Source organism: Ylistrum balloti, unplaced genomic scaffold, assembly GCF_031769215.1.
Source record: "Ylistrum balloti isolate Yb309-2 unplaced genomic scaffold, AGI_CSIRO_Ybal_v1 Utg370312, whole genome shotgun sequence".
Lineage (NCBI taxonomy): Eukaryota > Metazoa > Mollusca > Bivalvia > Pectinida > Pectinidae > Ylistrum > Ylistrum balloti.
This window is the reverse complement of record NW_026782231.1, coordinates 192,951-219,199: the sequence shown is the minus strand read 5'-3', so window position 1 is coordinate 219,199 and position 26,249 is coordinate 192,951. Positions and strand designations below refer to the sequence as shown.

The 26,249-nt window shown below is 33.5% G+C and overlaps 1 protein-coding gene across 1 annotated transcript; it reads left to right on the top strand.

Annotated features, from left to right (window-relative positions):
* The first annotated feature begins 17,849 nt into the window (after positions 1-17,849).
* On the top strand, positions 17,850-22,077 carry LOC132553210 (uncharacterized). The gene is made up of 2 exons (XM_060217440.1): positions 17,850-18,347; positions 21,454-22,077. The coding sequence occupies exons 1-2, from the start codon at positions 17,850-17,852 to the stop codon at positions 22,075-22,077; spliced, it is 1,122 nt and encodes a 373-aa protein (XP_060073423.1).
* Positions 22,078-26,249: the final 4,172 nt, after the last annotated feature.

Below are 26,249 nucleotides of genomic sequence, written 5' to 3'. Positions count from 1 at the left end.
TTTGAAATCGATTAATAACACATTTTACAGTTAATAATTCCATATAAAATGGATAAGATAACTAGTGTAACTCTCTGCCGATTGACGTTTTGGATCCCTAACCTTACATAACTTTCTGGGGTTTTTGTGTTTTTTTATTGTTTTTTTATTTTTTAAAAATTTTTTTTTGCTTTTTGTTAATTGAACACCAATACAAAACACGTTTACATATACGAACTTGATTTTCTTATTAAAGTGATATAATATTCAACCAGAGTTTGCAAAAATATACTCCTTTCATATATTTTAAGACTTGTTCGCGCTTTTTATAATTTAACTGATTCCTCTTCAGGATTTCTTACGTTCGTCCTTCAGCATCACTGAAATGTCTCGGAAGGACAAAATAAATGTATAATGTAAGGGCGGTATATATTTAATTTCGTTGTCTTTCTAAGTTATGTGCATATATCTTTATTTCTATAAAATATAATTCTGAATGTGTCTGATGCTCGTTAGAATGTCAAGTGTTTTGTTGGTAACTTTGTTCGAATTGGTTGAAGTGATATTACAAAGATTTACATGACGAGTGTCTTCGACAAATCAGAAGACGCCTATCATCCCGGAACACCTGGTCATCTTTCTAACAGTTTTTTGGGGGTCTTCGTATATCTTTTTTCATATTTTTCATATATATTTCCATTGAATTTGGATTACAATGCTTTTCACATTTCGGTAATATCTTATGTTGTGATAGTTGCTATATCATCAGTTCTATGTTGCAGCTGAGACACTGTATATCAGTACCTACGACCAGAGCGGATGTGCCCATTGTTATACATACGTAAAACTCAGTCAATACTCATTCGTTCTTGGCATCAATAATTTTTTTCGCTTCAAAGTGAAAGCTTGTTCGGGTGCATATATAGGGCTGATGGAGCTTGACTCATACGATGACAATATGTATGAGGTAGCTATTCAAGGTGAAAGAAAGGACGGAGGCATAGAAATAAATGATGGAAGAAGAGGCTATAATTTTCATGAATCTGCAATATCTCCTATCTTGGATTGTAACAACATGGTCGAATTTTATCTAATGTGGACGAATAGTTTCCTTACAGTTGAATACTATAAATCGTCATTGAACTCTTGGGTAACACTGATCACGTGGATTAGTTCACGGACGTATTCAATCAACTATATAGGTGTATCAACTGGAAGACGGGATAATGGCAACTGGGAAATCGGTAAGATGGTTTCACATGACACTAGCAATATTCTCATTCTTCAACAAGAGACATGGAAGTATTTTCTCATATCCTTGACGTATTCATAAAAGCTGTTACTTTTTCCATTCGTTTAAATTAATGTTTAATTTGGTTTTTATTTTACCGTGTTGAATATTTCCATGCTCCAAAGTTATCTTTTCATTAGTGTTTGAAATTAAATAAGCGATATCGTATTCAAATCTTATTGCAATCATTTAGAGGTCACAAAATTTACTTTTCATCAAAATGTATTTAGAAATTTGAATGAAGTTCTAAAACAGGTAAATGTATCGGTTATTTGATGTAAGGTAGCTATAATCAAATATTGACGTGTGTCGTCGATGAAGCAGAAGACGCTTACCCTTCTGGAAGTCTTGGTCTTATTCTCTTTGAACTTTACAGTCCTCCGTGTAAAAATTTCATTTTGCCTTTGTGTTATATTTCAGGAGTAGGAATTCAGATTCTGCTGACCTGTCAATATGTGTTTGGTGTTTTTATTGATTCGTGAGAGCCAGATACACCCAAATGAACAGACAGAACATATCACTTAAATAATATTGTCGTTGATTCACTGAAGTTGAGTCTATTTGGAGTATCAGATGTCACACATCACAAATGTTTCTCTACTGTAATTTAGACCATTAGAGTCCGATTCAAATATACCACAATCAATATTCAATAATATTTTCAATATTATATGACTCTGAAGCATATAATTACATTGCATCATTCTTTCTTTTTACAGACTGGCCTAACATTCCAAGACCGGTTCCACTTTCGACAGAATTGCTTCCTCCAACAGAAATATTTTCTGTGTCCACAACACCGGCAGTTGTCACTTACTCATTTGCTATACATCCTACTTACTCTGTAAATTTTATCGAACAAGTGAATTCTGAATCATTGGATATGACCTCAATAGATTACGGATACATGTCCAATGAGCATCCTGATACAATTTCTTATTCATTTTCTCATCAGACTATTTCTACTTCTTTCAGTTTACCGAATTTTGTTGATATATCATATACGTCAACTACATTAATGTCCACAGATTCCTTAATTCTTAGTTTGTCAGACTCGTTTATATCCACAACTTCAAGTTCATTGCATGTAAGTTCTTCGTCTCATTCTATTTTTGGTTCTGTGCCAATTAACTGTGAATTACATTGTCAGTTTCAATCTTGTTCAGCTTCTCAAAGTATGTCACCAGAGGAAATGAATGTGAAATTAGAATCTCTGAGGAAAGAACTGTTTATAGACAAGACGACAACAAATAAACATTTGAGGACATTAGTATCCGCGACAGACGACAGAAAAAGTGCAGCACAAATTGGATACCTTGGAGCAGTTATTATTGCATCTGTTTTGGTCGCCATTGTAATTATGGATATACCAAATTTGGTAATGTTTTTTAAAAACTTCAAGTCTAAAGTTCAACAACACAGTAATAATTCTCTGACTATTTGAGTAAACATTAAACAGTCTTTATTTGGCGTATTGATATTTCAGCGGAATGTCACATTTAGGCAAATTAGCGCGATGATGAACTAGCATGTCCACAATAACTGCTACATAATCAACCTACATAACATGTAATTAATGGCGATTGGATTTAATTGGATATTCTACAATTATATATTTTGAAAATCACCAGCAAGTTGATTTCCAATAGATATTTGTAATGTAACTTCCGTAATATATACAGTTCTTGTAACAAATTGAATTTTAAAGAAATTGCATAGAAATAATTTTTGCTGACACAGTAAGATAACTTGCAAATGTAAACTGTGATAACATTAATAACATTAACCCAGCCCAGCAAAATTGTGAAACACTAGGGTAATGAAATTTAAGTTTGGTAAAGCACCTTAAGATCCTCCCGTTCATGAAGAATAACTGATATTATCATAAAAGAGAAGATTTTAAAAAAATTCAATTACGTTGACCACTTTTCAGGTCCTTTTTGGATATAGACCACGTAAGATAAAATGTTTTATTATTGAAATTGGTTCAGAATTTTCCAAAAAGATGTTGAAAAGTTTAAAAGGTAACAAAACGCGTGACGTACACCGCAATACGTCTGACAAAATGCAACCGCAATAGGTTATAATGAGATCTGTTGACCTAAATCCAATAACCTAATGTATCTGCTGACCTAAAATCCAAAAACTACGCATGTCAGAAAAATAAGTTCAATATCTTTGTTATTATCATATACCTTAATATATAACATAATCACACAATCACTATTCCACTAATTCAGTATCGCTTTATGATGGTTAGCATTCACCTTAGATTTTTCTTCTCTTATTCAAATTACATGACCAGGATCAAACTTTATTGAGACAGGAACGTGTTATGAGAGTAGTTGTCCATTGTGCTGAAACATGTTTCATATTTTAGAAATAAACAAAATGATATATCATTTGCAAACAAATAAGAATTTTGAAGTTGGATTTCCATTAGACGCCTTCTAGGCTTCAACATTTAGGCCTTTGTACATTTTTAAGAAAGCATGAAGAGAACACTGCTGGAGGACTTTTGAATGTTGTCTTGGACTTCAGCATCGCTGACGATGCTGTTTTATTCATTGTTGGCTCTCCTGTATCTAGCTTTAAATTTTATCAAAATTTAAAGGTGCTATATTCACTTGTCTTTTGTACAATCTTAACGTCCCCCCCAATCTTTTCCTTTTTTACACTTCTTGTTAACCTTAAATTTTATTCATAAAATTATGAAAGGAAACCTCTTAGATATAAGTTTCCTCACCACATTTAATTTATTCAAAACATGTTTGAAAATTAAGGCAAATGCCTATGTTGACAGAGTTCCTCTAAGTTGCAAAATATCGGGCTTAAACAATGGAATTCCTATCAAAGGATTGTACAAATAAAGTAAATGAATAGAAATTTTCAATAAAAATTTAAGAATTGACAAACAATGAATTAAGTGCATAATCCGCTGTTCTATTCTTTGAGGACTTGTCACTGATGCCGAGGATTGAAATATTAAGTGGCAATGGGAAAAAATTAAATGATCCGGAATCGATACCAAATACACGAAGGGAGTTGCGTTGGACCTTACTTGAAAATTCATCTAATTTTCAATCTAAAATAATTGAAAATAAACAATGTACACATCAAATATATTCTTAAAGTTATAAGGTTTTCACGGTGTTACCAATAACCACATTTTCAACCAATTTTTACTTGAAATTGATTTTTCGTATATGGAAGAAGGTTACATGTTTTGACTTCATAGCAATATAATGATATAGATTAGTGCAAAAATATTAACAAATCAATAATAACAAAATAGCGTTATTGTGTGTTTTGATAACAAAATACACTTTGGTGTATGAAGTAAATTGTTGTCAAAGACCATTTATATATACCACAACAATGCATATTATGTTTCATATTTTATTAATGTATTGATTGTCAGAAACATATTAGAGATATTTGAATGTAAGATAAGTATATTATTGTTCATGACCTTGAATATCAATAAAACAGTTGTATATTTCAAACTTTCAACAAGTCTTTTTACACGTTCTTCACTTAATTATAGTACTATGGTAAAATAACTCAAGTTCAAGCTTCAGGATATTTGTAGAACAAGGAAAAGGAATCGCTACTGTTGTATTTGGTAAAACTCGATACATATATCTTCCTGTCCATCAAATGAATATTTCTATTGAATTGTGTACGGTTTTATGGTTAACGAGCAGGATTAAGCGGATTTCTTCTTTCGCTTCGAAAAACTTTATCAATCATTTGAAATCCTCTTTGACCGACTCTTGTGATAAATGTAGATAGATCGTTAGATAATATACAGCTGGATTTCCTTCTTGGAGAATAGCTATGTGGAAAACTTTTTGACAGTGAAACCAGGTCATATTCTACCGATTCCATTGGTAAGGGAATCATCTTCAGATTACTGGGTAATCAACTATGATAGGATTTGTGTGAATTATCGTCTGTGGACAGGCGACTTCACTATGAAGCTGAATAAAGCTGCCTGCATTACCAACTAGGGTACAAGATAGTGGGATATTTTTTTTATATATCTTATGGAAATGATAAAGCAGTATATGCGATGTTCAAAGCAGAAAAAAGCCTTATTTACCTACTGGGAGAAGAAATGACATGGATATGTGGTATGATGGACGGGACTTGCGATTGGTGTCGATGACAACTAAGCTATCAAGAGAGTCGTTGAAATTGTCAGAGGACAGAGCACATGAAAACGGTTTCCATTTCGATGAACATTACATAGTTGGGCTTTTGTCGCGAATGCATTCCATAATGTAAATATATTTTCCAATCTTTTGTCATACGTGTAGTATAACGAAGTGTAGTAATTTAAAAGACGGTAGATTGATTGAAGCTAATTAATATGAATGTTAACTGTAAACAGATCACAACCAATGAAGTCCAATATATCATTGAATGCCAAAAAGGATTCGTTTGCAAAGACTACTTTAATTTTACTGCGTACAATTAACAAAACGATTAAACTGTTGTTTTTCATTGGAGATAATGATTTACAAGATACGTCCTGTATTTGCTTTTGTGTCGAAAAAGTGATAGTACATTTGAAATAAACGACTGTGGCGTCATAAAACACATTACCTATTAGCAAATGACAATGTACTTTTGAAATGGAAGATCAATTCCCTATCAACCAAGGTCTTTTGAAATAAACTACTTGATCCTTTTATTCAAACGTGTTTGAAACTTTATTATATAACTTCATTACAGTCCGTATCGATCAAATACCTTCTATTGTTTCAAATCAATGATTCTCCTTGACATGTTTAGCCATATAGGACAGACTTTCCTAATATTGCTTTTTCGCTGGTAGTGTATTCGATAATGAATGATTTATCAAACCTGATATTACTTACTTTGGATTTGTATAGCTGGTATCGTCGATGAAACAGAAGACGCTTACCCTTCCTGAAGACCTGGTTTTATTCTCCTTGTTCTCAGGGGTCTCCTACTTCTTCTTTTATTATCTTTGATGTACATTGAATGCATGTCAATTAAGTGACCAAGTCGCTGTTCATGTTACTATCTCTTCATAATCGCAAGAGGGCACGCTGGAGATAAGGCAACCATTTCAATGATTGGCCACCAAAAATACTTTATACTCATTACAACGAAGAGAGTGATAAGAAGTCAACATGTTCGCTTATCGTGTTACGAAAGCTACATGTGGTGACAGGATCCAAAATCGAGGCTGCAAATACAATTTTTATATACTATCTGGTCGTTAAAAGACGTCTCCCTGTGTGCAGGGTGAGTAGGGACGTCATAGGAAGCTGTGATATGCTTCTGTAAGCCGTTGGTGGTAGTAAGGAACTGATACACACTGTATCGTTTTACTTTACGGAAGTGCACTGCCGAAGGCATCCAACAGGAAACATCTTCAAACAAGAGTAAATTGATTCCCGTTAAGGGATTATTTTAAAATGAACAATCTAAACTGTCTAAGATTAATTTCAATGCTATTTCATACAGTCTTTCTTGAATATTCCGATTTTCCATTTCTAAATACCAGCATCCGTTTGGTGTTTACATGTAGAAGTTGATTCGATATTTAGGAACCTTCCCGTATTAAACTCACAACACAGGATTTTGAGGTGCAGGTTGAAGTAGATTATGGGGAAATTTTACGGGCGTCAAAGTGATATTATTGAAACATTTTGTTTTTATTTCTTTGTTCTATATGAGGCTGGACGTGTTTGATACTCATTCAGATGCCTGGTGGTTCCGTTGTTGTATACCTTGTTCTCATTTAAGAACTTGACATTGCTTACTTAGATAGACCAAGATGTGCATAGCGTGTCAGCGAGGAAATAGAAAACGCTTACCCTTTTGATACATCTAATCTTATTATCCATGCACTTTTCTGGAGTCATATTTGTGTTTTCATCAAGATTCTGATAAAATGTCGATATTTTATTGTTGTTTTCATTCAACACATGCCTCTCGTATATCTGGAGGACGTCCTAAAATGGCCCGATGTGTTGATTGCACTTTAAGCAACATAAACCAAATCAAAGGTTACACAAGTAAAAATCAGAGAAGATATCAAGATCCAAATTTAATCGTTTTCATTGCTCCTGTAATGGGGACAGTTCCACAAACAATTACATACTCCGGCCGAGCAATCTCTGAAGTTATTTAATTAGCAAATGGGAGTTACGTTTGTCATAAAAATAACGGTTCTCGTATTACATATCGGTACTATTCCCAGTGACCGGACTAATGACACTCGGATCTTTATCGAAATAAATTACATAGTTTCTGGTGACACTGGAAACAATTTTGATCGGGATATCAATGTTAGAGAGGTTTCCAATCCAAAACCGAAACTCAACTGTATCATTCATGAAAATATTCAAAATTAATCTGCAAGCTGCCAAATCGATACCCTTGATTTACTCTGAAGTATTTTACAAGGGTTATCACAAAATTATCTAAAATAATACAATTTCCGCCGCCATATCAACTCAATGATGAAACAATCGACTGTCAACGATAAATAATCCATCAAGTCCAAGTCAGTCTTGTTTCTACCTGACCAATCAAAGTAGGTTGGCACTACGCATCGGGGATAAATCCTGGGCCAAAATATTTTTTATTATCATATCAGTTGATTATATAGAAAGCATGGAAAATGACAGTAGACAGTTTACCGCTTATGAACTTTAGATCCACCTGTCCTAGAAAAAGACTGCTAAATCACAAACACATTGCATAACAAAAATATTTTCTTCTCTATCTGCTTTCATTTTTGTTTTGTTTTGTTTTTGTTATTATTTTTCTGTTTTTGTTTCTTTGTTTTGGTTTTTGTTTTGTTTTTTTTTGGGGGGATGGGGGTGGGGGAGAGGGGTTTAAAGTGATATTTAAAAAAAATTAATGTACTTATGCTTTTAGTAGCGACGTTCTTCAGACGAAGACATGAATCTGATTTGCCTCCCTTTATTCAGTAATTTGCTAAGCTTAGAAAACAATCACGGACCGAGACACGCACTTCAGCTAAAATAGGTGTAGTCTCGAGTAATGCTTGCAGATATAACAAAGTGGTTGCCTGGCTAATATTTGCCATTTCGCTGTGTAGCAATGTAACATGCTAAACGTCTTTTTGCAGCAGTAGAGATAATATGGAACAACATTCATAAAGGTTACACTGACTGTTAATCAATAAGAACGACTACATCTAGGTCTTATACCCGACCACGTTACGGGAAGATATACAGAAGAAGGTTACCATGAATACATGTTTTCTGGCAAGACAAACTGTCATTTAAACTGGAAAACAACCTGTTTTGTTAAAACTAATCTGAAAAAGCTGATACAATGTATGTAGAAAGCTGTGAGATGTAAACATGATTTTCATTTAAACCCAAACATGAACAGTGAAAAAGAGGAAAATTATTTCAATTCTTTATGATGTTCACTTGACATCAAAGTGTCTATTGTCTAAAAATGTTAATAATAAATTTGAATTCTGTCATATTCATAACATTATTTTTTCACTTTCAAAACTGTAGAAAAATAAATGAGCGTGTCACTGACAATCGTACATCCTTTACTAGAAGCCAAAGTTAATAATCACTAATCACCCCAACCCCAGAACAAAACGTAGGTTACAGTATGTCAGATAACTAGCCTCACTCTGCTGGCAATCGAGGAGACATTCTAATATAAACATGCTAACGATAAAGAAAATGCAATGCAAGCATATAACAGAAATATTAATGAAATATTATAGTACAAGAAGGTAGAATAAAACAGATCAAATGTTTGCTTATAAAGCATGACAGATAAGAAAAAGGTTAGAATGAAGGATGGGCGTTAAACAGTACAGACAATAGTTAGAGCTGTAGTAAAGATAACAATACATCTAACATTCTCACCAACTAGACTGTTGTCGTGTGGAAAACAATCGAGCACATTGAAGAGAATGTTTATATTGTTCTCAATAGCTTTGTACGTGTAAATACAGAAACAATGCCAGGCATAATTACAAAGAAATTTCAACAATATCTAGCTCAATAACGGAAACTACAGTGACGGAAAACACTGTACAGATGAGCAATGAACGTCAACCTCGTAATGTCAATTGAGGTTCGCCATTCTCAATAAAAATGTTTTGTTACCATTGTTACCACATGATACTCACGACTGATTCAAGGAGTTGCTTGATCCAAATTATTAAAGTTGGTTACACTGTAACACATCTTTGTTAAAGTGTAAAGTGGTTTTCGACACATTTGTACTTAAAATATTTTCTCTTCTTACAACAGGCACTTTTTTTTTGAATAACCAGTTGCAATATTACCTCAGGAGGACGTATTATCATTTGTCTTTTCATTTGACCTAATCTCTTTGTTGTATACCTTGACACCTTTTTACACTGTGGGAAATTTAATTAATTAGACACTCTACAATAAAGGCAAGTCAAATGGATTAATTTCTACGCGGCAGCTTCTGGTGGTACAATGACAATGACAAAAGTCACTTGCCACTCAGGAAAGAAATTCATATGTATTTAAGGAACTAAAATTGAAATGTTTTATTACATTAAAGAAAATTATCTGGACATGAACACTGAGAAAAAATATTTAAATAAACATTTGTATTTTAGGCTTAGAATTTATGAGATTTAGATATTATTTGGAATACATGTAATTGTTTATCCAGTGCATATAAAAATTGTGTCTACCGATTTGTGCTGCGTAAGAAATCCGATTTTAGTTGTATTTCATATAGACTAGAGTAATGGCATATGTATCGTGTATGTAGCGGTTAGTCTACCGGGTCAGTGATTTGACCAAACCATTCTTGCCACAGTTGCATCAGACAAACCAAACGTGTCGCCAAACACCCGGTAAAATTATGCTGTAGAAAGAAATCTCAGTGCCAACATAACTGCATAGACAAATATATGCTGTGAGGTTTTTTATTTCCTGTAATAATGTTCTCCAAGCAAAATCAACCTCCACCTCCTCCTCCTCCTCCTCCTCCTCCTCAGCTGAACTACTGCCATTTTTATTTTTAGGATTTCCTTAACGGTTAAATGCTGCAATTAAGTGGTCTTAAATACTTGTGAGTTAATGAAATTTGAGGACAGATTTAAGTTAAGAATGCTTCGGAAAATCCAATTTTTTAGTGAAGAAAATTTCCTCTTCTTCCAGGAGAAGGCCACTTTAAGAAACTCCTTAAGATTTAAGAACTGTTATGAAACCAGGGCCTGGGTTGTGACGTGAACAAACGTCCATTTTAAGGTCATCTGACCCGTGCACTATCCAACGTGCGTAAACTTTCCATTCAATAACCAAATAGCCCAGGCTACTTTCAAGGTCAATGGGGACACACTTTTTCAAAGCCTGAAATTTCTTCTTTTATGAAGCAAAAGGCCCTGGGACGTGTTGTTTGTGTGGCAGCATATATGAAGAATAGGATTTCTAGCTAGCAGAAATTGCCTTGATGCATCAAGTCTTCTTTAAAAACTGTAGAATATTTGGGCAATTTAGGCCCATTGAGCCCCTGTCATATATAGGTATTAATAGTCAAATGACCGTTAAGGCCCAACGACCTCTTGTTTAAAGAGATTCTTCTTAATCCTATCACCAAATCGTATGTATTGTCGAAAGGAATTCGTCCGTGCTAAGCCTATTGCAACTTGTTGTGGTATAATCTCCTACTGAATATAGAAATACTCACTTCCCTCGGATGTTCTCAGCTTTTAATCGAAGGACTCTAGTAACGGAGTTTCTCGGTTTTTTCTCTGAATGAAGTTACACTATACCCGAGGTCTAACTTAAACAGGATTTATTGCCATGAATTAAGCTCATTAACCAACTGATGTATCGATATGACTTAACGCGTTGTATGTCCCCTTCGTTTAATGTCAGCCTTGGCCCTCCAAGTGTGTACAATATATAAACATATTTTATGTAATGTATATGTATTGCAGAATTGGCAAGCATGTGTCGTTTTTTTTCTGCTTATAGGAATGTGTCTCTGAAAATGGAAGAAAGTCTGTAAAGATTCTGTTTCGAACAAAACATTATATCGGTTTTTAAGTATTAACAGAGGATACTGGATTGTGAGATTTCTTTATGTTAAAAACTTGTATTTCAGTATACGCTGGTAAAGTGTCCTGTAAGGAACGTCTCACTTGAGGGTCACCATTTAAACAGTAAATAATATATTAATCTAGTTATATGGACTACCGAACAGGTGTTGTTAATATCCAGTCCAGAATCATATACTATTTGATTCTTTCATATTCCTTTAGTGTATTTTAAATATTCGGCCCTACCCTGCAATAATCATTGTAAATAAAATAATTCCAAATATTGTACGTATCTCACAAATTTTTCCCTCAACTACACGCAGTGTCCACAAGATCTATACTTACCTACTTGCTAGTCATATATATTTAACACCTTGCTACATTCTGTAAATTGAACCATTAAATAAATTTCGGTTTCCTGCACACACTTGTAAAGATAGAGGATAACGATGACATCAATAAAATAGCACGGAAAATTAAATTCATCATGGCATACACGATAGGCAATGAATAACGTTAAATGGTAGATTAAATTCGTACTAACAGTTATTGATTATGATGTTATTTGTTAGTTTAACATTGCCCTCACTCACCTGGTGTCGAATGAATTACACCTGACATCTCTGATGCCAGTTTTAATCTGCGGTTTTCTTCGCGGTTAAAGCAGTACAATTACGCCCACAAACTCTCAGTTTGATCTACTTTCACATCATAGAAATGATTTATGTAAATGTGTTTCCAAATGTGTTTCCATAACAGAAATATTTTTTTAATATGGAATGTATCTACTAATACCAGATATAAGATATTTTATCATGTGTCGTCTTTAGATAATAAAAAATAGCTTTGAAAAGCTTTTATTATAGTAAACATAAACCGCGAAGACAAATAATTCGGTGAACAGGAAAAGTTTATACAGAAATAAGCAAAGTTTAAAATTTGATCAATAAACCTTAATGTTTCCCATCCTTAGATATGTACCATGTGCATTAAATAATACGTAAAATTCAAAAACTGAAACATTGGTATATTTTATAACAACGAAAGTTTTTTCCATAAAGTAATCATTGATCATATTAATTCAATCGTATTATTTTTACTCAAAAGCAAAAGGACAGAAAAAATAAGCATAAAAAGGTGTTAACTTTGGTGAAGACAGATAAGTTTTTCTTCATCAAAGTTCTTCCTCGCCGTCGTGTCATTCTGAATTTAACCAAATAACGGGGTTTGTTATTGTTGCTACTTATCAGTAGGTATATCGGATACGTAATTGATCTAAAAGGCTATGGTAGGATGAAACGAAGACTGGGATAGTACTCTTTTGTTCTTTTTAATCTTGATTTTTTTATATATATAAATTAGAATCCATGACATCAATAAGTACAATTATGACAAAGGACATTTGCGTTTTCAGTTTGTACATATTAAAACGTAGTTATTTCACGTACAGTGTATAAAAATACTCTAAACATATTATTAAAAAATATGCTAAATGCCTTAATCTCTTGTTCTATTTTAGCATCTGAACTGATGACTGTCCAACTAAATGAGAAAAATCAATGATTTTTAACGGAAGCAACCATCTTTTTAACATCCGTGATAATTTTTCGATCTACCAAACGGGCAAAAATATCACTTGTTGAAACAGATTATGTGGAGGATTTACGGTAGCCATATGATCTCAGTGAGAAATATTAATTTTTGTGTGTAGTATGTATCTGTGCTTATCCGTATGTTTGGTGGTCCGGTTGTTGTTTATAATATTTTTCCTTAATTGTGAATGTGACATTAGTTACTTGGATTAACCAAGATTTACATAGTGGATGTCGTCGATGAAGTAGAAGACGCATACCCTGTCGGACCTCCTGGTTCTTGTACATTTTCTGGATTCGCCGTGCAATTGTTTGTTTTTGTTCTTATCTTGCCATAGTTTCATTATATTTTGAGTTTGATTTAAGATTCTGTTAACATGTCAACATTTTCCTTTGTTGTTTTGGGCGGCAATTGAACTCTAATAGGTAAATGCAGTCTCTTTAACGCTAACGTCATAATTTAATTTTGGACGACTGAATATCAAATAGCATGTGAGAAGAATATTAATTTTACGTTTGTGTAAAGAAATGAGATGCACTGCAAATACCTCGATCCAGAATGAAAATAATCAATGTTCTTTTCTTTATTCTGATTAAAAATTTATTATATATGGTTGGATAATTTTTACAAATGCTTGCTGTACTATGGATCACTGCTATCATGAATGTTGTCAAAATGAAGGAAAACCTTGGTGGCCAGGCTAATCTACATATGTATTACAGACGATTAAAACGGATTCTATAGATCAAATACATTTTTTCATCGTACACTACATATAAATTAATTGGAACAGTGGCGCCGGTTACAATGTTCACAGATATTCGAGGTTCTTTGAAATTATCAGATATATGAAGATCGTGAAATGTATTAATTATGGTGATAGTGCCCCTCCTTTCGATCAAATATGGTTGTCCTCAGTCGCCTCTCGGATTTTCAAAATTTAGGTCCTTATTATCAGAGAGGAGTCCTACAACGACGAAATAGCTGTATGATGCATTTCATTGAGTATCTGACACTACTGCACAAAGTTCTAATTATTTTATTGAAAGGTGCTATTTGTGTGTAATATACAAAGCTTTTGGAATCCATCAATATGTTAACATTAGAATTACATAACGCACTATATCCTACACAATAACGAATGACATAACTAATGCAGGGTTTAATGAAGCGTGAACATTCTCTGTTGGTTTATATAGACATGGTATACACACCCATATGTTACATATGCATAGACTATTCAAATCTCGATGTTGTAGTATTTTCAATGTTTACATATAACTGATGTATTCAAACGATTTTTGAACATTGCAGTCTTAATAATTTCTGAATGTATTGCATGGTTTGGTATTGAGCTCTTATTGCAATATCTAGTCGTGTACGTAATCCTTTGATAAAAGACTCAAAAGTAGTCAATGCAAGTCTATACAAAGGTTCCATGAAGCCAGACAGTCTAAAGAATTTGTTAAATATTCACATCTCCAGCTTTTATCAAAGCAGTTTATTTGATTATCAAATGTTTTTATGAAAATTATTAACACCAGGAATTAATATTATCATTCTTAACGTTAAAAGCTTACCCAATCGCAGCGAAAGAGAAACGAAATATGGAAAAAAAATCACTAAGAAAAAATTAAGTACGTAAAAAAAATAGTTTTTCTTTGAATTCAGGATTTTTCTTATATACAAATAATTCAAATAAGGGTTCCCTGAGCCATAAATTGCACTCATAATGACGTCAGTTGTCAAATGAAGCAGATATGTTTTCAACAAGGATTAAGTCTAAGCAGTTGGATCTTTGCACTTCTTCGTCTGGGGAAGGAACGCCCAAAGGTAAACTTTTCGTGGGTTATTGTATTTTATAAAGTCGCCGTTACATTTTGTAATTAAAATACTAAGATATTGCGTCTTATTCTGAAATACAGAAACACGTTTTCATGTACATTGCAAATCACACATATAGGCATATGAATTGTATACATTGCAGTAGAAGTCATAGAACATTTACAAAATATTCATTAAAACAAAACTGAAAAGAGGAAATATACATAATCCAAACTCAATTCCATTAACACTAGGGCAAGAATATGAACAAAAAGAAAAAAAAAAGAAAAGATTTACACGGAGTCTCCTGAAAAAAGTACAACGAGAATAAGACCAGATGTTCAGGATAGGTAAGCCTCCTCTGCTTTGTCGACGACTAGCCCCATGTAAATCTTGGTCAATCTTAATAAGTTATGTCATGTTCTCAAATAAGAACAAGGTATACAACAGCAAAACCAACAGGCAAACCTTTGAGCTGCAAACACGTCCAGCTCATATCGTTCAAGAAATAAAATATATCTTAAAGACACCTCTATGATGACTATGAAACTTCTTGTTACCGGTTTGTCCGTCTGTTGACAACTTCCTGCACGAAAATCGTGATAATGGGAACAGGCTCTTGAATATCAAATAAACTGCGACATATGAACACCTTAGGTTGGTGATGCTGGGATGTGTTAATCAGAAATGGAAAATTCAAGATAGGGAAATTAAAATCATTACGCTTATTTAACAGCTTCGCGGAAGAATGTCCATACTACAAAAATATACCGTCAGTACAAATAATGTGTTTCGTTTATAGCAGTTATACTTAATTACATTAATCATTAATAAACATAAGCATTAGTTAATGAGTAGGGATGTAGGAATACGTATCCTCAACACGAAAGGGAAAGTAAATCAACACTGAACCATGAGCAAATAAAACTGTGTATGAAGGGAAAAGCCTTTCAACCAATTTACCAAAATGAAACTGATTATTACAAAATTATTGACAGTTATACAAATAAATACAGATGGTAAATCAGATTGATATCAATCATGGTTTTCATATAACATATAAACTTTATTCACTTTACAATAATTGCGAAACAAGTTATCGCAAATTAAACTAATCAGTTTGGGTGTCCTGAATGTAAGTGCGCGAGGGGTCTTATTGTGGAAGGGAACCGGAGTACCCAGGGGAAACCCACGTGGCCGGACAAGTGATCTCATATCTTTCCACGTCCTTTCCAGGAATCGAATCCCGGATGGCGAAGTGAAAGGGATATGTTTTTCCACTGCGTCATGACGCATGATTTCATCTGAAGGAGTATAGGAAAAAGCAAGTGCTCGTTTTCTTTCATTTATTTGTTAGTTGAATTTAGAAAAAAAGGTTGCAACATTTATAGCTTGATCTAGACGGTTCTTTTGGCGTATATTTGTATACACAGTCCCGGATGACTTGACTCATAAACTCTGTTGACGTATTTGATTTCATATCAATAGAGGCATATGTCGTAACCTCTGTGTACGTTACTTCGCTGAAATACTGAAGTAACGAACCATACTGGTCGTTTTGCCTAAAGCACGAGACATGGGTTATGTTATCGATTGTAGTAATGTTCAAGATGTTGCCCTCGATGCAGCTGTCTGTTTGTAAGTAGAAAACAGATACAGTGTTGTCGCTTTTGTTGGACCAATAATAACAACTGTGTTAACTTATACTACAACGTTCTTGTCCAGGCTGTTTGATGACTAATGTAAAGAAAAAAAAGTATTATGAAATGTCAAACTGCAAAGTGACTAAAGCCGTATACACGACAACTTAATGAGGATTAAAACGAACAGCGGTTTGTAGTTGTCCGGAGTTCTACACAACATACCACATATGCTATGGCAAAGCTTTATGAAATATGGAAATATGCACAAAAGCATAGAGATGAACGGTTAATTAGTAAGGCAATCAACCATAATAGAAACGGTTCATCTTTAACGAAACGAAAACAGAATTTGAGATGTCTTGGTAAGAATTCATTTCCGCGCAACTAAAGAAACACGAACGGACCATCAAAGGAATATTTCGGCGATTACAGGGGAAAGCAAAATATATGCGACAAGTAATTGATTTGTTTGAGAAACTACCATTTGTTCAGTGCAACTGAGATTGTCTAGGGAAACGATTCGACTTTCGACATTTTTGAAGGAATTGCTCTCGATGGTTTCATGGGATTTACACCCAATTGATTTTAGTTATGGTCTGGCAATATGAATATTGTTACCATAATTATAACTATAATTAACGAGTGATTATGAACAAAATGTTGTGATTAGTTGTTAAGCTTGTAAATATTATAAAATATTTTTGTTTCTTTTTTCACTTTTACTGCATGTTGTTATCAACGATGTCAAAACTTTCTCATCCTAACAATGATGATACGCGTAAGACTGGTGTTTATTTATGCCAACCGGTGACATTTTTGATAAGACTACACAAACCGTCGTTGACTGAAGGCCATCTCAATTCGTGGTCAAGTGTAAACAATCACATACCCAAACACCACCCGTGTCGTTACAGCTGTAAAGCACACATATGGTCAGTTTAGGATATGTCATAAACAAGTATATATAATGTATGTGTATACATTTTTATTGGTCAAGCAAAGGAACATAGTTTACCAGATCGTTGGCAGTCTGGGGTTGACGTAACACAGAGCTCTCAAGATTGTGATGACTCAGTGTCCATTACGGTCAGTGGGTACAATGTTGATCACATAACATCAGATATTCAGACAAGGGTGTCTATTTGGAAGTGTATACGCCCTATTCAGGAACTGACCAAAATGATAAAACGTACACATCGACACTGTGAATTATTTGAAAGTGCATTCAAGATCATAGTGTGATTGACGTCTGCTGTATAAAAACTGTATTTGAATGGTTTGTACCCGATTATGGAAGTTCAAGAAAAGGTTAGATGTAAAATCTAAATACACTGACACAATCCGAAATATGATGATGTATGTTTGATTTTAAATGATAGTGCCGGGAATCAACCTTATCTTCAAATCATAGATAAAATCAAGTGTCCGACAGTCAAAAAAGGCGACGATGGAACATATTTCTAATGCAAGTTTTGCAGTCCTAGATTTCCTTATGAGCTTTGTAGTTGTTTCACCTTGTGTCGTATTCTTTTGGAGAGGAAGCTGGGGAATACTTGATGTCTACCTGTATCCCAATCAAATGGAGCTCAGTGCTTGGATTTGCTTTGCTTATGGCAATTTTGTGATGATATTAACAGGTCTCGTGCAGAAATATTCTACAAAGATAAACAAGTTAAAAAATGTAGTATTCTATTTCGTTTTGTCGAGACTCTACATTTACATCCTTGCAACCGGAAGTGTTGCACAGTGGCGCGGAATTTGGAATTTGCAGGATTACTACACCGGGAAAACATGGCACAGCGCATTATCGTCCTTCGTTATAGGATCTGGTGTAATCTGCTGCTTACGATGTGTCAAATCAATTATGGCGGCGGCTCCTTTGCTCGTTGCGCACGACACGGATCACGTAAAGCTGTTCAGGATAACAGGCATACTAGGGTCAAAGGTTAGTCATTAAAACTATCATACTTTACATGATGTCTCTGCAAAATGTTATCCATTATAAAATATGTAATTTGACTAAATGTATTTGTTTTGTAGCAACATTTAATATTTCAATACTGGAGGAGGTGGGGGTGGGGGTGTAATTTAGAATTATATACAAATAATGCATTTATATACGTCAAATTGCTGATTCTTTCATCCAGAACTCTTTGGTATACCAAGGGCCACAAGTGTTGAAAAAGTGACATAAAGAACAATAAGAATGTATTTCGTTTACATAAAGAAGTAACTTTCAATCTTGAAATCGTACTTTGTACTATATTGGACTGAATGGACTTAGCTCCCTGTGACGAGTTAAGCTCATAGCCTAGACAAAGATTATTGTAAATGAATTATTTATATAATTGCACTGGAAATATAATTCATATATGACTTCGTATTATATAAACAGCAAGACAAAGCAGTAACATGTTAATGAAAACAGCAACTCAAAAAGAGATATGTCAAAATAGTAATAAAATTTAAATAAACTAGGGCAGCAAACAGTAAACAGGGGAATAATCAATATGCAGAATTAGATCAAGAGCTGTATATGCTTTATCGCTGACACACGCCATATCAGTCTTACTACATAATGTCACGTTCTTCAATAACAAGAAAATACCAATATGTGAATGTAATCCTTATCCAAACTCAGATTTAATAAAATTAGGGCAAAAATATGAACAAAAGAAAGATTTCAGCGGAGACTCAGGACAAAGTACAAGAAGAATAAGACCACGTGTTCAGGAAAATTAAACGTCTTCAGCTTCATTGACGACAACCATCATGTAAATATTAGTCAATCCAAGTTAGTAATGGTACGTTCTCAAATAAAAACAGGGTATATAACAACGGAACCAATAGGCCAACTTACCATTAAAACATGCCCTGCTTTATATCGTACATAGAATATCTCTCAATGTGATCTCTATGACAATCATGAAACGTCTCCTTCACTTTGTCGAACATTTGACAACATTTTGCGAGAAAATCGTGATACTGAGAATAAATGAGAATCAAGTGTATAACAACAAGAGTACCATGGCTGCAAACGATAATCAAACACATCTAACTAATCCTTGTTATGTAGAAATTTAAATGTGACATCATGATGGTTGTCATACACCTTCCCCATAATATTTCATAATAATCTTTTAATCATTCATAAATCAAGAGACATCCGTGTTTTCAATCATGGCTGATGTCGCGTAGATTCACACCAGATGGTACATACATTTGCCCGCAGGAAAATGCAAATCATTTTGAAATCGTCCCTTATGTACATTTGTCAGAGGATGAATAACAGTATTGATAGAAATCAATTTTCAAGTACTAATTTAGACAGTGGGTTTTGTATCAATGCACAAAAAAACATATGTGACCAGCATGACTAATAAAAATGTGAAATGTCTGCAAAAAAATTATCTGATATCGCGATGAATTGATTTCAAGTTGTAAACCAAATGTTTTACTATTAAACAATACTAGAGACAGACCGGGTGAAAATACCGGCAAGTTCTGGTGAAAGGGCTGTGCCCAATTTTGCATTATCTACTATAAAACCGATATTTCCATGCGACTCCATGTTCTAAAACTATTTAATAATATAGCTAAATGAAATCTGGTCATGTAAATTCGTTGATAAAGAGAACTCACGAAATGAATGTATATAAAACTTTCACGAAAATTAATGATTTGACGGTAGCTTTTTCTGTCATTATTTGAGCAAATCGGACAGAAAAATTGTTTGGTAGAATATTTTTGTGTAGGTAATCGCTAAAATGAAGCTCACGGAAAGTTCTCATTTCGAAGAAATGCAGAAAATGTTATAAAAATATTGTTGCAAAATATTACCTGCTAGTGGCATTACATATATCGTTTTACAACGCGTTATGGTTTCATTATAATTTTAAACAACTTCGAGGAACAGATCTGGGATTATGTATATGTAATCTAACTGGGTATTAACTTATCAGTTGACATTTTCCTGAATCACCATTCTATGTTATTCGTCAAGATAATTAAAACACAGCCAGAAATATCTATAACTGTTAGTGAGGGCAACGAAAATTAGTCAAAGTAAGGTATTAATTTTAACACAGATATACAGGGAAATGAAGTAAAGTCTAAACCAACAACTAACAATTGTCAGGCACAAACAATCAACATTCTATCTTACAAGTTATGAAGTTATACTGTGTATGATATTACTAACAATATGCGTTGCTCTTGAGAGTATTTTATGTAGTACACTTCGGCTTTTACACAGTCCTTGCTGTATATACCAATACATTTTTTCTGTGTAAATTGTCCATTTGCTAGAGGAACCACTATATCCCAATTATAGGTGGAGTTATGGTTCTTCGGCCACAGTTTGTTCTTTCAGCGAAAAAAGTGTACTATGTGATTTGCTATGTAAATACCAGAACCGGTTAAAGTTAAGAAGTGCCGAATTCTGATACAGGATTTCCGCCAAAACTGTAGACATACCTACATTTTCTCCTGGACTACAAGTAATTCATTCTTTAAGGAATATGCATGATTGTTCACTGGAAATATATGAAGCATTCGTATGCTAAGTCGAGCAATATATTCTGTAGTGTATCAGTAATATTTTTATCATACTACACGTGCTAGGGAACAGGAAAAGCAACTTATCTTGTTCACTTTAAAATATCATTTCCGATTTTGTAAATTGCAGTACCATCATAACGGCAAACCGTACAGCTGTTATTTCACAAAGAGAACCTTGTATAAATTATACTTTCAGTTGGTTTTGATTTCCAATCGGAAAGAGGCTGATACTACAACATTGAGATAGGCTCACGCTTATGTCGATTATTTTACTTTCATCTGTATCAGTTATACAAACGGCATGCATTTTTCTATAATTTTTCTATAATTAACATATTTATAGTAATTGCATAAATATTCATTATCATGTTTGATAATACCCAGTGCAAAATCTTTCTTTTTATTTCAATAAATGTAAACAAGTGTTCTTTAAATTTAACTTTTGGTCATTATCTGCCTATTTTATCAACCACATTTGTTTCTGTTGGCAGGTTAGCTGTTCACCTTGGTTCATTGTTGACATGATGATGACTCCCCTACTCCTCCACACCCTCATCGTCGTCTTCTGGAGGGGACTTTGGACATTGATGAATATATGCCTATATCCAGAAGACAATGTACAATCAGGCCTTTTTTCACTTGTAGCCAGCCTCGCTTTAGCATACCCAACTCTCATTGGTCAACATTTCATTATGTCATTTGTCAAAAAACAAGGCCACAAAAACAAAATTTGCGTTGTCCTTATATTGAACCTGTATCTAGTCATGGCGAGTTGTTTGCCGGTCGCCCATTGGAGAGGCATTTGGACGTTGCAAGATGTATGGTTGATTCCAGAGAATAAAGCAATAAGTGTTTGGATGTCACATACTATAGGATTTCTTGGTGGTGTACTCGTGTTATCAGCAAAATCTATTCCAGTTTCAGGTTGTTTGTTAGATAGAAATATTGGCAAAGACAATCGGCGGTTGGTTGATATAACATATTTTAAAAAGATCCGCGACTATATTTGCTTTCAAGAGAATGTCAAAAGTCAAAACTCTTTTAATGGTAAAGAAAAAACAAAACAGGAAAATGAAAATAAACCAATTGAGTTCACGTTTATCACACATTTATGACGTATGCTTTGTTTTATTGTCAATTAAAAGTTGCACTATTATAATATTACTTTAGTTATTGTTTGCTTTCCTACAACAGGTAACGTTGTTTTGATATTAAAACTGATTTAATATTCAAACGTGATATCTGTAGAATGCTTTAATTTTTACCTTGATTTTTTTTATTTCAATTTTCAGTTTAGTCAATTATGTTTTTATTGTGTCATAAGTTAATATTTATCAGTAACATTCAGACATGATAAATTTTGCATTTGATTCGCATGTAAATTATAGCTATGGTGACCGTGACCTTTGAACTCTGAATATGACAAAAAGAACTACTATTAGCACTGTGAAAGTGTGAGCGTAATCATCATTGCAAACAGATATAAGGACATCTTGTAGAAACAAAAGTCTATTTATAGTAACAGTGACATTGACCTGTAACATTAAGGCCTGTAATCACTCAGACGCATTTTTTAGAGTTTGAGTGCAGTTGCCAAAACAGAACCGGTAGCAATCCAAGTTTATTCGGTCAAAAATAAAGTTTCCTGGGGTAAAATGTACTTCAAAATTGTTTTTTTTACCCACAATCTAATACTAGACTTCAACGTTTCTGTGCTTTTTAGAGACACAATGAAAGGTAATTGATATGGTTTTTGAAGATTTTCATTTATTGCGTGATACAACCCACAAAATGAATAGATACCAGATTGCACCATATCCTCCCTTCCGGACGTACGGATAGATGAACAACTTAATTGATTAATATAGGGCAATCACAACGAAACATTCATATATGTTTGAAGACAGTTAATGGTTTATACCATAAGAAGATACGCCCTGTTAATTCTTTTTGCTAAATTTACTATATAAGTTACTAAATATAGAGATAAATGGTACAATTACAGACTGACAATCATTCGACGATAACATACAAAGCATGAAAGGTTCGTCATTTGTGAAAAGAATGTTTTGTGTCATTTTAAAGTAGAATATCGCAAACATACATTTAAGTGTTTGAAATCATACTTTAACTGTTATTGACATATTTAGCGAATTTAGGGAATATGACACTGATAAAGAAAGTAAGTAAATTGAAACAGATTTACGAATGGGATATTTAAACAAAAGGCGTACTACAGTTCCATATTTGCATCGCTGTTGACTGGACTAGTACACTGATTAAGATTGGATTTAAACATGAAATAGACATTATAATAAAAAAGTGAAAGTATGAATTTTCATGAGAGATTAATTTTCTATCAATTCGTAGTAAATCTTAATTCACGAATTCATCCGTCCACGAAATGATAAAACAATGCAAATTCACATGAATTTTAGTATTAGTGGATTTCGTCAGTAAGATTCATCCATTCAAGTACAAAACAAAAGGCATATTTGTTCTGAAACCGTGACATTTGAGCCCCACGAAAATACTTGATTTTACAGTATCTTTTCCTTCACCATTAATCATTAATAAATGCTTTAAAGACTGAATCCTACGGATAACTCGAAGTCGTGCACGTATCCAAAATATGATTTGACGTTCAGTTTTCAATAAGCTTCTCAATCTATAGACAATTTGATCCCAATATTTTGTTTAAAATCCTGTTGTTGACCTTTGTATATATTCGTATGTCACGTCTGATGTGATCTCACTCTGTCGGGAAACTTCAATGTCAACAAACCTGTTCAATGTAGCAGATTAAGCCTGAAGTATACCATTCCTGGATTGTAGTGTATACTAAAATAGATTGCCTGATGGGTCAAGTACACCTCGCCATACAGATTTTGACATTTTTTTTTCGATCGCCTTGGGTTTTTCCTCTCAATTGCCTAGGTTTTAAAATGTTGGCCCTCACTGACAGTTCTAGGAGGACGAAACAGCTGTACTATACAGTTATTTCATCATTTCGCTCTAGTGTATCTAATTCTAAATTTGTAATGAAAGGTGGTATTTAATTTTTGTGTCTTTTGTACAATGTTTCGGGAGAATTTAAGAATGTTTGTATAAAATTTTTAACAGAATATCAATTTGGTGGATAAAATACTTCCTTTTGTTATATATTGTACTAGTAATTTTCTTGTGTGAAATACCAATTGAGATAGGGGAAATGAAGCAAATGTGTGCATTACATTCTGAACCTATTCACACTATATATAAAAATAGCATGCGAGATAACGGCTATGATTGATAACTGATAGAACCATGATACATATGTATTACGTATTTGTATGACAGTTTAAAATCGGGACGCAAATGTTCTATATGGGAAAAATTATCAATTATTAACTTTCGTGATTTTGTGATGTTAGATAATGTTGATGGTTCAAAAGTATTTTCTATTTGTATAGCAATTATATCACAGTTAACATTGCTTTTGTGTGTTTATATTTTAAATATATAAATACACGGAATGAATACTTTTGTCAGTCAGTCCCCGAAAATAAACATAAAACATATGTTACTGTAACAGATCTTAACGGCAATTAAAATATCCCATAGAAAATATGTCGCAATTATAAATTTGCCTTTTGTTTGAAAATATTTATTGAAATATTTCTTGTCTTTTAAGTAGATCAGATTAGTATCAAACTTGTATTACTATGAGCAGGTCTTTGTTGCCTTGACAGCTAGCAAACAAGAAGGTTGTCAAAGAACGCGTTTATCTTGATTGGTTCAATAAAGGTCTATCTGATATATCTCAACGTTATGAAAATTGAAACTATGTCTATACCAAGTACCTGCTTCTCGAATCATTGTTCAAAGCAGCACTAATCTCCTACTGTCGCTATTTCCCTCTCAAGTTTACACAAGGATTACTCGAAATTTCAAGAGGACACGTGCGCGTCTTTTGTGCGGAGTTATTTAAGTCTTATCAGAATTTACAACTTCTTCACAAAATCACTTAGTCCTAGCGTCCAGGATCTTAAAACTCATCAACTTCGCGAGATTCGATTTATGTTAAGGGCTTCATGTCTTCGAAATACAACCTTTTAAAAAGTGATAGAACCTTTAGGCATTTTTCCATTAACGACGCTAAATCAAAGCATTCTGGTCAATGCTGGTGATTTATGCCTTAAAAAGTATCACATAAAACATATCAGTTTCTTAATATTTATAAAGTACTAAACATATATGAAAATTTTGTAAACCGTCCACGTGATAATTATCTAGTTAAAATATTTTATGAGAAAACAAGCAAAGACGAGTATCCACTTCGATGAGCTACAATTTCACTTTTTTCAACCCTTGTGATAAGAAACTCCTAAATTGTCAACTGTGAAATACAATTTAACACCAATCAATGTCAGTTTGTAAAAAAATCATCTTTATCCCTTTGTTAAGCTAACAATCAAACCGAGGAGTATTTTTCATGCTAAGTAAGTCTATGGTCGAATTTCTCAGGTTCTGAAGTTAGATTTACTTACGTATGTAAATACATAATTAACCTAGTGAAGATCCCCCTACGATAAGTGGACAAGGCCTGTCATCCGATTTCATTTATATCTCATATTCTATGGAGCTGTGGTCATTAGAGCAAATATAGGGGCTTCTTTACTTTGGCTTATAAACCATGCATACATAATCCACTGTGGAACACCCAGGTGGATTTCCTAATCACTGATAAGCAATTCATTTTCAATGGGTTTTTTTGTTGAAGACTGTCGTCCGCGGTGTTGTCACATAAAATATCTCGTTTTCTAGTGGTGATTTAGTCTATTTTTTCTAATTCAGATAAAGCAAATATATAATTCAATTTTATTTATAATTTTTTACTATGAAAATTATTTTCAAAGCATTATTCATGAATTTGTTGGAGAGGGTTTATCTTATAGACTTATTCTCTACGTGGCATCCCTTTGTGAATTCAGTAAATTTATAGCATTTAACTCATTCAAACAACAGAAAAATACACGCATGTCAACAAAATTATAATCAATTCAATAAAATTACTGCAAATTATGAAAGATTGACACGGAGACTTCTGAAAAAAGGGAGAATATGTAATACGCTCAATAACTCTACTTGACCATGTAGTACGCTCAATAACTCTACTTGACCATGTAATACGCTCAATACCTCTACTTGACCATGTAATACGCTCAATAACTCTACTTGACCATGTAATACGCTCAATACCTCTACTTGACCATGTAATACGCTCAATACCTCTACTTGACCATGT

What these genes read in the sequence shown, in the direction of transcription:
- LOC132553210 (XM_060217440.1), top strand. Translation starts at nt 17,850, where the DNA reads ATGGAACATATTTCTAATGCAAGTTTTGCAGTCCTAGATTTCCTTATG. An exon ending in CAGGCATACTAGGGTCAAAG is followed by an intron (nt 18,348 to 21,453) that starts GTTAGTCATTAA and finishes TTCTGTTGGCAG; the next exon opens with GTTAGCTGTTCACCTTGGTT.